The sequence below is a fragment of the Pangasianodon hypophthalmus genome, chromosome 19 (assembly GCF_027358585.1).
Source record: "Pangasianodon hypophthalmus isolate fPanHyp1 chromosome 19, fPanHyp1.pri, whole genome shotgun sequence".
Taxonomy (NCBI): domain Eukaryota; kingdom Metazoa; phylum Chordata; class Actinopteri; order Siluriformes; family Pangasiidae; genus Pangasianodon; species Pangasianodon hypophthalmus.
Window position 1 is genome coordinate 5,961,950 of NC_069728.1, and position 12,566 is coordinate 5,974,515.

General features: G+C 39.1%; 1 protein-coding gene across 4 annotated transcripts in view; it reads left to right on the forward strand.

The window, feature by feature from the left end:
* plpp3 (phospholipid phosphatase 3) overlaps positions 1–12,566 on the forward strand; it is a 112,684-nt gene that overhangs the window by 30,611 nt on the left and 69,507 nt on the right. For all 4 annotated transcript variants that reach the window (XM_053241965.1, XM_026944339.2, XM_026944340.2 and 1 more), the window contains exon 6: positions 1,673–6,732. In XM_053241965.1, the coding sequence (XP_053097940.1) occupies positions 1,673–1,801 (129 nt within the window). In that variant the 3' untranslated portion in view covers positions 1,802–6,732. The remainder of the gene's footprint in view (positions 1–1,672; positions 6,733–12,566) is intronic.

Sequence of the window (12,566 nt, forward strand, 5' to 3'; positions counted from 1 at the left end):
CCATGATCTAATCATGCACACTTATACACTCACACTGCAAACCCTGAATAAGGCTGCCCTTTCTAAACTGTGCAGCCTCAAACTATGGCAAAGCGCTCTTTGTGTGTGTGTGGAGAGAGAGAGAGAGAGAGAGAGAGAGAGAGGGACTGACTCCAATAATCCACTGTAAAAAAAAGAGGTATTCCTGTAAATGTTGGCAATGAACTGTCTCTCAGACTAAACCTGTACCATTTTTTAAGTATAAGACTGGCAGAGTTGAGAGTATATCAGTCATAGACCCAACAAGGGAAATTCCTTTTTTAGCTGTGCCATGTTTTCCTCCTGCCATTTCCCAGCTATGATGTCGCATGACAGATAGCATGGCAGGAAATGTTAAAAAAAAAATTAGCTGCCAGTTGAGTCATGCCCACCTTTTTCATTATACAGTTTCTCTCTGTGTGTGTGTGTGTGTGTGGGTATGCAGTGGCAGGCTTGTTGGAATCTGTTCCTCCACACTATTAGCATTTCACTGAGCTGTAACCCAGGCTTCAGTCAAACACATGGGTGTGGAAGACTGAACGTGTTGAAAGCCTGCTTCATCTATGCAATCTCATGTAAATTTGAAGGAATTCCAGTGAAAACGAAAGATTTTGTTGGATTTCATGCAAGTTGAGTCATAAAAAAACATCAATCCATGTTGCACAATACCCTAACCTCCACCGTAACCTCTCATCAACTATGTTGAAATGGCCATAATATATACTTTTGACTTCATGTACTGTAAACTGGCTTATATGAATTGTGAGAGTGTGTTGGCTTCATCTTTACATCAGCTCTGCCAGAAAAACTAAATAATCTAGACTTTTCCAATCCCAAATATCAGGGACTCATACTCCATTTGGCTTTATAAACCAGTCCAGGTGGAGATTTAGATCACCAGTTTGACTGTGCTTGAGAATCCTCCTGCTTGGTTTGGTGCCGCAGGCACAATTATTATCCACCGCCTGTTTTCCTGTTGAGCCAGTGATGTCATCATCAGGCCATACATCCATGGCTCAGAGACAATATCTTTTCCTTTCTCAGTGCCTCTCACACATGATTCACTCTGACTTCACTTTCTTAAAGGGGGCCCTGGGAAACAAGTGGAGGCATTTGTCATCCCTTCTAACTCAGTGATTTTGAAAGACTGTTGTGGTTGGACACTCGTTATCAGAGTGTGAGCTCAGAGAAGGAAGTAGCTGATTTCGAGCTGCTAAGGTCAAAGGGGTGAATGACGGCATTAATAACATAATAACTCCTCTATTAGTCAAAGGCTAATAAAAAAAAGTAGAATTTTGAAAACGTAGAATTTTGTTTCCATCACCACCTTGGGACAGCTTCTTGATCCAGCCATGAGTATGATTTCAATACATTCTTCTTTTGTCAAAGGCATTTTTAAAGCCTATCTAAAAAAAATATTTTGCTAAAAAAGTGTTCATTTCCCTTATGTATGGAGACTTTTGAATTGGAGGCGTTTTGTGTGCTTTAAAACAGGCTCATTAAAATTCAATATAAATTCCTTTGTACTGGTGGACTAACACTGCCAATATGTATATATTGTTATAATTTATCTCTGATTTGTGCTTTGTAGGTTTACAGTTGGTGGTCACTATATAGCTTCATTTTAACTTGTTTTCTCTTGTCTCCTCTGTAGGTCTTCTATGTGTCAGACCTGTTTAAGCCCAAAGTCAAGACCGTCAGTCCTCCACCATCACCAATCAAGAAAGAACTCCTGCCCTCCGCTGACATCATAGACAGGAACAACCATCACAACATGGTGTGAGAGGAGGATACGGGAGGAAGCATCCCTAGAATTCCATCATACCTTTGAAGAACCTGAAGAGCCACCTGTGAATGAAGAGACGCAGCATATGCGCTGCTGCTGTCTCTTTCTCTCATCTGACAGTAGAATGTAGGGGCAGGAGACAGAGACTTTTTTATTTTACTATTGAGACTCTCTATTTTTGTATTATTACAAACCTTGCTGTTTCTTATTTGAGCCCAATTTATGAAAGCTAAACAATCATAAGAAAAGTCGTTCATTTTTGGGAGGTTGTTCCCAAAGCAGCAGGGACTAAATGGGCCTGTAACTTGCTTTCCAATACACTAAATGGAGTGAAATGCAGAAAGCAAATGGGCCACATTAATAATGGGGCTGAAAGAAGGCAAAACATGTACTAATGAATGAATGGATGCATGGCAAATGAATGAAGAGTGTGACTGTGAGGCTGGTCATGTGACCTCTCTCTTTCTCTTTTTACCCCTTTTCCTCTCTCTTGTCTCTGAGGCCTTTCGCCAGTATAAGACAACAAATTCCTTAGTTATAGGAATGATACTTTATTAGCTGCAATGTTACTAGCACAGATATATTAACAATATAAAGAAGAATAACTTATAGCACTATATCCAATCATTATAAATCGTCACCACTCGCTGTCTGGGCGGTGTAGCTCTGAGGACGCTCGATGAGGTTTAGTGTGTGGTAGACTTAATACCAGTGAACTCTTACGCTGTGGTATGTGAGGGTCCTTCGGAATCTAGTGGACTACACATACCATTATGATACGCTGACACTCCTAAGCACTAGACCCATCCCTGCTGTCCTAAGCTATCCAAACAGAAGCCTAGCTCCAAGGGATGTTGTATTTTACTGGGATTTTAGGGGGTGGGCTGGGGGGGATGGGCTGTAGATAACAGATGGTAGTCAAATTTTAATAGTGAAATAGTGAATTCAAGATAGCCACCCAGCTGAGAGAGCATGGCAGAGCCGTGCTTCTGCATCCAGTGGGTGTGATTTGTGCTGGGAAGGATGGGATGGGATAAGATGGGATGGGGACGGGCATGTCGAGTCCCATCGACTGCACTGGCTTGGCACATTTCATTTTGGATGGGTGAACGAGTCTCTTCTGCTGGCTGGTATGGATTGTTCTCCCTTCCAAGCACATAATCACTCAACAGCAGTGCCAACTGTATCTATAGCCAGGGATGGTGTTAATTAAATTGCCTGCCAGAACTCCCATCCAACCCAACATGTTCAAGGTGTGGGGTCCCACCACAGTCACTCAGTGCCACATTTTGTGTATGTGTGTGAGTGTGTATGAGTGAGATTCTTTGTATGTGTGTCTCACTGTGTTTCTGCACCTAGTCCTTGCAGAGGACTGTTACCATGTGAAGAAAAAAAAATGGAAGAAAACTGTGGATTTATTTTCTCTAAATGCCTTTTTGGCCTTTTCTTATCTAAAATAATGTCTACTGTTCTCACTAACACCTGTACAGTGCTGCCTGATTAGTTTACATACATAAAACATCTACACAATGCTACACAGCTCCAACATGTTGCACATCCCTCACATTGTCTAGTCCGTCCTATCATTTCAGCAAACTGTTCTTTTTTTCCTTTTAAATATATAAATAATGTATAGATCATTAAAATTAACTATGTAAAATATTATTTCTGAACATATTTAGATATATCCACTATAAATAAAAACAAAGTGTCATGACCTGTGTTATTTACAAATTGCTGCTTCAACAAGCATTGATTGACCGATTTTTTTTGTATTTAGCTTACTAAACTATTGTAGATTTGTCATATTAAGTTTTTTTTTAAGAAGCGACACCTACAAATGTATCAAAATTCACTATTAGTATTTTTGTATTGTCTCATTTTGTACAAAAGAAATAATAGCAATTTTTTCTGCTAAATGTACCTAGATCTAATACATGTGTTATGAAATAAAAAAAAATGCTCATTATGAACAGAAACTCTTACGTGATTGTTTAAGTAATAAGGGTGTTAATGTTCACTCTACCATAACACACTTTGAAAGAGTGCATGACTTCACATTTTTGGCAGTGTGCTAGAGTGGCACAAGTGTGTGGCTTCCAGCGTTATGGTCTCTGAGAGCGGTTTTAAAGCCAGTGTGTCTGACACGTTGCAATAAATCCACTTTCAGATCTCTTATAGCATGGGGCTGGGGCTCTCTATTTACACCTCTAAAACCTATCCCCAGGATGGACTTAAGAACTGATCAAACTTAAGAGCTCTTTGAGAGCAGACACAGGACCACGGTGAGTCGTAAACGTGTGTCAAAACTGCAGCCAAGAGCACAAGTGTGCCAGGGTTGAGCTGGAGGTCTTGGCAAAAAGAACGCACAGATAGATCATAGTGGTGGCATCTGGAGCAGCTCTGAAGGAGCAGGCTGGTGCTGCCGCCATGTTTGGCTCTAGAATGTGGAGAAAAGCTGGCATTGCCTGTGTATAGGAAGGAGACCAAGAAAGAAGGCGTGCTAATGAGTCTGAGAGTGTATGTTTGTTATGGAGACCATATTGGTGCTTGGGAAAGGGTGTTTTAGAAGTTTCAATCTTTGCCTCTTCTGCTCAGAGTGACTGGCACGTCTATGTGAAATAAATGCCAGGAATAAAGACTAGGCCACTATTTTGGATTGTCTAGATCAGTGGTTGTCAAAGTGGGGGCTGTGAAGCATAGCCAGGGGGTCTGTGATTTTTAATTTTGTTCCAGTGGAAGAAATAATAACCCACTATTATCAGAGTATTTATTATTGGATTCTTATAGTTATTAGCTTGTTTGACTGGTCACTTGAATTGAATGGGTTTAATCCAAACCTCAGTAACTCACAAACAAGTAGGGCTATAAATAATGTCAACTTGGACCTCTTCTGCTCTGTCGGTGGAAAGTTCAGGAATGAAAAGCTGTATAGCTGTAACAAATAGCCAGAATATTATTGTACACATTTGAATAATGAGCCTAATATTTAAATAGTTCATAACATAAATCTGTACTGAAAATGTTTATTGTTACAGGTTGAGGTGCATGACAGGGCTGACTGTCATGAAAAAAAAAAAAACACAATTTGAGAGAGAAAAAGAGTGTGTGTGGCATTGTAAGAAAGGAAAGCACACTTATTCTACTCATCACCTCCATTTAGCAGGTCTGGATTTCAGCTTAGAGTGACTGTATCATCTCTGAATCGATTCCCCTTGACACACAAGGACACACATATTCTCTCTCTCTCTCTCTCTCTATTTTTTTTTTATCTGTAAGACTTTGCAGAAATTTCTCAGCTTGCTGTAATCCCCTGCCAGAATCAGTTACACTGACCTGCAGAATTGAATCTTAAAGTTTGTCCTTGACAGCCAGCCCTTGTGTGTTTTTGGTGTTTAAATTTCTGAAAAGCCAAATATTGAACACTGGAGCTGGAATTTAATCCAGGTGTCTGAAACTCTGGAAATCTGGACATTGAATATACAATATAAATAATATAATATATAATATATTATATGAAATTCTATAATTTGTAGTCCATTATATTCATTGTATTAAACATATTTAAAAATCCCAGATTCAAACGAAACATTTGAGCAAACTGAAAGCTAGTGGGTCTGTGCTGAATGACTGCACAGGAGGGCACTTGGACATTGGGGAAATGGAAGTGTTGGCATACAGTAGGACCACATATACAGTATAGTGAGAAAATTCATCCAGGGACAAGAAGGGCACTGTGGTGGGGGGAGGAACTGTCCAGCTGTGGCACGGATGGGAATGAGGCCAGCTCCAGGGTGGAACCTGCAGGAAGGGGGTCCATGGCTCACAGGGGCTTTTCAGTTCACTGTAACGCAGAAAGAGGAGGGGGACCCTGGGCAGGGCTCAGTTCCTCACTTCCTTTAGGGAAATGGAGTGCATTCCTGATAGCTGTGCTAGAGAAAAGAGAGAGACAGGGAGGAAAAGAGACGGATTTATGGTGATGGGTGTGTGCATGTGCGTGTCGGGTGGGTAAGGAGGGCGGTAGCTGAGCCAGGACAATAAAAATAACAAAGGATTAATGAGAATTTAATAAGAATGCTTAATCCTATTAGATTATATCTGAGCAATATCTGTATCATTATTTGAGAGAAGTGGATGTTAGATGAGAACCGGAAAGAAGAAGAGCTCATGCACTATTTAAAGGCTTTGCTATGACACTATGTTACTTTATCACAAATTCATTTTTCATGGCAACACCACTTTGAGACACTAATCCATTCGAGAATGCTGTGGCATATTTCTACCTCCCTCTGACAAATGTGTCGGTGTAGGCGGCTCTTACTGGAATTAATCAAGTTCTTATTTCTGTAGGATTATCCTGTGGACCAAATTTAGGCTTAAACCAATCACATCATTTCATGTTGGCTTTGTAGTAAGCCAAGAACATCCTTTTAAGTGTGAAAGGCAAGACTGGCCTAGTTTTTGTTGGATTTTAATGAGTAAATAAGCTTTATAAATCAGAATCATTAGTGAAAATGAAGCCATCATGTGAAAATATCTTATAGTCAAATGTTTCTGGTGTTATAGGAATTACAGTGAAGCAAATATAAGATTTGGAAACCTATTTCTAGACATTTCTACTAATTTCAAGCGTTAAATGTTCTTATTCTATTAGGCGGATAAATTTAACTCTTTCTAGATCTCACTGTAGTGCTGATATGGCACCGGACTACATCACCCACAAGCCATTTCATGTCACATGCTCACTACAGGCACCATGTCACATGACCATGAGCACCTGTATCACGTGCTGTCTAATTAGCATGAGCATTTAAGTCACACATTGTATAGCACTCTTGGTGAATCTTTAGCTGTTGTTCCATGTTATTTGTATCATGTTATTGTCTTGCCTTGTTCATTTATAACTGTCATAGACACATTTGCTACAGGTATGTCAAAGAACTCTCTACTTTAAAAAGATGACTGTCATGTGACGGACATTCCACACACACATTTTTGCAAAGCTTGTCAGCATAATGCTTTGACGGTTTTCAATTTGGTGATATGTCACTCTGATGAGCTTTATTTCTCCATCTGAAAATGGTGTACCTGCTTTGTGCTGCTCAGGAACAATTCAGTTGCAACCTTCAAAGTTTTCTGGAGCTTGTGGCCGGAAAAGTACAATAAATAGTACAACAAATATCACACACTTCAATGGGGTCCATAGACAGATCATCTGAGGATGAGACTACATTGGTCATGGTTCATACTATAGACTCAGCTCCTAGCAGTGCTGTTTAAATAGGTGTCTTAGTGGGTGCATCACTTAATGGGGAGAACTTGTTGGAAATGTCGATTGAAGATTGGCGTTTGTTTGCTTTTTGACAAGGCAACTGAGGCTCTACTGGCTGAGTTGCGCAGCTTACAACGGACTACCATCACGTTACAATGTTCAGACTAGCCAGAAGTGCTTTTCATCTCTGTGCATGCTGATCATTTGCACAGATCTTGTTCTCGTCATGGGCAGACTACTGGGACGAGCACTATTTTTTTTATTTTTTATTTTTTTTACCCGTAATGTTGCATGTCCTCAAAGGCGTACACTTCAATCTTGACTTATGAGATTGTCAGCAAAGGCTCATATGGTAGGTGTATCATGTGTAGTTGGGACATTGCCACACATGTTGTTTGATGTGTATTCAACCTGTGTTGTCTTAGGTAGAACTCTTGATCACCGTAAAGCCAACTAGCTTGAAACATGATGAAAAACACTGGGAGCTTGTTCTTAGTTTCAGTAGATATAAAGATGGATAAAGATAAAAAGACATGCCGTTTTAGACCTATGGGGGTGAATGGTGAGGACATATGGTGCGCTTTGCCCAAAATCTTCATAGCCCAAGGACCATTGTGAAATGTTGGAGTGTGTATTGCTCCTCTTTCAAATTAATTAAAAAATTGCCCTCATTTGTTTGGTTTGCTGTGAAATTGCAGTGGGAAGTATACAGTCAAATCAGTACCATATGGAGAAGCAGATCCCTCCTGTACCACCTCTGATTCTCTCTCTCTCTCTCTCTCTCTCTCTCTCTGATATAGATATGAAACTGCAAACTCTGCGAACACTGTCTGTATCTGCAATGGTCATTACTGAAGCATAGTCCAGGGGTCTTTGTGCTTCTGAATCCCCTGTTCCCTTTCTACCAATTTACTGCCATATGTGATTCATGTGAAAAGGGATAATGAATAAGAGAGAAGGTCATGGTGGAGAGTTCAACCGACTACAAAAAGTAAATATTAGTCCCTTTGCATTTAAGATTTCATCAAATGTAACTGCAGGAAGTAAATCCGAGTAAATATTTGTGGAAAATTCACAATAAGGATGGCTCTGCTTGAGTAGATCTGGCTGTCAGAGTTGACATTTTATACACAATTTAATTGAGTTTGTGTGCACAATTCACTTGACTAAGTGCAATGTCGAACAACGGCCAGTTTCAACATTCTGTGAGCTAATCTTAACAAGTGGTGAAGGAAAAAAGTTTTTTTTTTTTTTTTTTTTTGAGGCAGAGCTCCTAAACATCAGAGAGGCCAAATCAGTGGAGCCTGGATAAACATAGATAAACATTCAGCTTGCTCATAGGAAGCTGAAGTGTTGATGTTTGATGAAAATCTTTCAAAGAAGGTTCATTAACAAAAGGTGAATTTTCCTTTTCTTGGATGTTTCCTGCAGTGCATTTTCTTCCTATTAAAATCAAGGTCCAATATCATGTTTTCCCATTTATCTGCGTTAGGTTTCTTTTTTAGTAACTTTATCGATCTGACAAATTGTCATTTTTTTACACTGCTATGTGACCTGTACTGTATGTACATGTGCTGAATGTATTAACCCCTTTGCTAGGGTATCAGGAGTACAGAACAGGGACATCTGGGTGAAGCTAGAACTAATGAAGACCATTGATATTTTCAAATGTTATTGTTGGAGAATTATCTAAAAAATCCAGACAATCAAAAATCCAGCTGTATGACACGGTAATCTTCAGTAGTATAGTAGTACAACCATCTTTTTCTGGCAACTTAATTGGCACTCGTATTTAGCTTTTACATTTTATCGTATTAAAAATATGTATTTTATATTTATTACCATCTGAGTGAGGTGGTCTCATTCCAGTTCCAAAGCAGACTCTAGCTCAGATAAATTTCACCGAGTTCATCCAACTGCACAAAGTGAACCAAACATGCTATGTGTTTTAAGCTGTGGGCATCATTTTTCTGTAGATGTGAGAAATACTAATATTAGAATTATTAAATTAATTATCTGATATTAAATCATTCATATATAATGGGTTTCAAAAGTCTGAGACTACAATGAAAACCTGGGATTTTTTTTTTTATTTAAAATTGGAAATAAACAGAAGGTTTTAGAATTTCAAAATATTTAAAACATATTTTAATTTTATTATTTAGTACTCAGTATTCTGCACCATTTCGAGGTCCCTATTTAAATGTAAGCAAATTTGTGATATTGACCATGTTAACTGTTAAGGTACAGGTTAAGGTAAGATTTTCCTCATGCCTAATCTCGTCTACTGAAGCATGTGTTCAAATGACACTCTGATGGATTTGATCTAAAATGGATCATAAGGTTTTGCACAAACCTGTAGAGTCCATGCCAGCTCAAGTGTGCACTGTCATTAAAGCAAAAAAAGGGGGCGTACCAAAGACTAATAAACACTGAAATTCGTGTAAATATTTCTAAGATTCTATGTTTCACTCACGTTATTGCCAGTAATATAATTAGTAATGAAAATTGTTGTATTAAATTAGAAAAGAAGGTAAAAGAGAAGCATTTTCACTAGTGCTCTCAGACCTCACTGTATCTTAAACAAAATTCACCTCATCATAGCTGATAATGGAATAGTGGAAGTGGCCAAAACAAATTAATGTGGATCAAAGTGTGCTGTTGCTCTTTCTTCTCTCAGCAGCTCATACTGAAACTTGGAGAGATGCATCTGGTATCAGAATTGGTATCAGCGAGTGGGGGGGGGGGGGGGAAGAAAGAAAAACATTATCCAAGTGATTTCTAGTCTCTCTGTCAGTAATAGGTTTAACATTAACTGGTGTACACTGCAGTGTTCATTGCCATATAAAGGTCGGACTTGATACTGGAATGAGTAGGCTTTAAAGATCTGAAGCTCTTCTACTGGAGCCTCTTCTTCAGTCTCTGTGTTTCTAAGATCTATTAGATCTGATATACTGACTTCTTTGTGTCTCACAAACCTAGGCCAGAGAGTCCAATAGAGCCATATTAAGAGCTAATGCATGTGCTGCACTGTTGAGGTAGTGTGTTTGATCTCCAGCCATGACTCCTGGTCCCCTGCTTCTCTGAAGTGCTTCTGTGTTTGTTGATGTATCGCTATGCCTATAATATTATTATAAATTTTTCTCCTCTGTTGAACATTTAGAGTACTGATAAGAGAATAGTAAAGACCTTTATAGGGATATAATATAAAACTTGTTCTTTCAGGCAATACATTATATTAGTCAGTGTTGGGGAATGAAGAGAATGGAATCTTAGGTCTGTTTTAGAGGGTTTTTAGTAAAGGTCAGTGTGTCATTTCTTATGAAATATGGAGTCATCAGTTCAATGGTCATGAGTAATTCCTCTCTCAGGAGTCCTGGTGTTTCTTGTGGCTAAGAAGGATTCAGCACTTCTTTGTCAAGTTAGTGGTCGGCTCAAGGGGGTTCAATTCGCACTACGTAATGTCTGTTGCGCATGCTGACTTGGACAACACTTGTCCGTTTTTCCAGTAATGAGAGGGAGAATGCTTAGAATCTGGAACTGACGCTGACTTGAGGGAAGTGTGGACGTAGACACTGGTGGACACCTGTCTCCTGTCTCATGCACTCTCAGTTGTGGGAGGGTGATCTGGAAAACATTAACTCCACAGGAGATGCTCTTTCTCACTTGCTCTCATTGTCTCTGAACACAAGATGTCATGTCTCAACACTATATTTTATCTTTAAACAAGATGAATGTTGTGCTTATGGTGTTTTGCTCATATATGTACCATAAACGGGGAGATTGTGCGTATGACGTGAGTTTGGGTGCATGCGATTGCCGTAATTGGTTTTGTATGTGATTGTGAGGTTTGTGGATATATGTGTATGTTGAGATATGAATAGGAATCGTGCAATAGTACAGTCTCTGAAGAATTCTTAAGGGATCTAGACTTCTTGTTTTCCCTAAGAGTCTATGGAAAGGATGCACTGTAGAATTGCATAGTGAACTTCAGCTTTTTGACATCTGTTTCTGCTTTCTCAAGAGTTATGAACAGTTTTTAGCTTCCTAAAGTGGTTCTAATTGATTCACACTCTGATCGTCATTACACAATGTTGAATGATACTTTGGTCAGAATTTCAAAGTTTCAACAAGTAACAACAGCGTTAATTAGTTATATACAATAAACAAAATCCAAGGCCCAGTTATCAACATGGTGGAACAAAGATCCAGCTGTGAAATGTCAAATATTTGCTAATTTTTTTTTATGAATTATACTTTAAAGTGACTGAGTGCAGGAAAAAAAAAAAAAAACGCACCTCAAATTCTTCTCAAATTCAAAATTCTCTTCTTCCTGAGCTTCTTCAAGTCATGTATCTCTTGTCCATCAGTCTGCTCCCTCCCTCCCTCCCTTTAACTCCAGTATAAACACAGATAGCTTGAGGCTGCTGTTGCATTCCACAACTACGTCTGCTTCTCGTCTGCCTCATTCTATGCCTCCCTTGCTTTTAACCCTATGCATGAACAGTTATCCGGGTTCATCATCATGTAGGCTCTCTGCAAGATTAACACTTGTCACTTTCCTTTAATACTCAGTCTATCAATACGGTCACCTCTATGAACAGGAACAGCTGGCTTGTACCACCTTTGAAACTGAATACCACTTGTTCACTGTTGCAAATAATGTACACTGATTGTAACCATGACCTTAGGCACATTAAGCTCATGTCCTTGCTTTTTATGGAATTTGAGTCATGTTGGATTATATAACCTATAACCTCCTATACGAAAAGCAGATCTATATGACATCACATTATTTATAACTCAGTGGTGATCTAACCATCTCTCTCTCGCCATGGCTAAAAGATTGGCAGAAAGCTCTGGAACTGGTGTCTGAAGTCATTGTTATTCCTGCCGTGCAAATGCATTTTTCTTTTACTAGCTTAATGGTCTTGTTTAAGTCCGTGGTGCTGCTGGGCCTCCAGATGTAAGTGTGATATCCAGATCTGCCACTAGTTTGAAGGCTGAATGAATCATGGCAGTTTATTGATCCCTATGCGTTTCCTTCTGTCTTTCTCCTTTTCCTCTTTTTCCCTCTGATGCCAAACCTGATGTCATTTTGGCACGGCTCTCCATTCAGATGAATCACACACAAGCATGTTCATGTTATAAAATGACCTGATGCATTGATATAATTCACAATGACAAGATGTGAAAGTGAAAAGAAATAATTAAGGAGTGTTGCATTTGTGCTGTAGTCTAGATTAATCAATGATGCTTTTATGCTGATTAAATATGTTTGCTATATTGTTAAATTTAGGGAGAGAGAGAGAGAGAGAGAGAGCTTTGTTGCATTTAGAATGTCATCCTATTTCTGAAACATGACTTAAAACATTTGCAGAGTGAAAGTCACTGATTTATTGCTCTGCATGTGGCAGTTTGCACGTGCATGTGCGTGTATTAGAACCAGAATATGGCGGATGCTCGATTTCCACAGCTGTTTAGTACCAG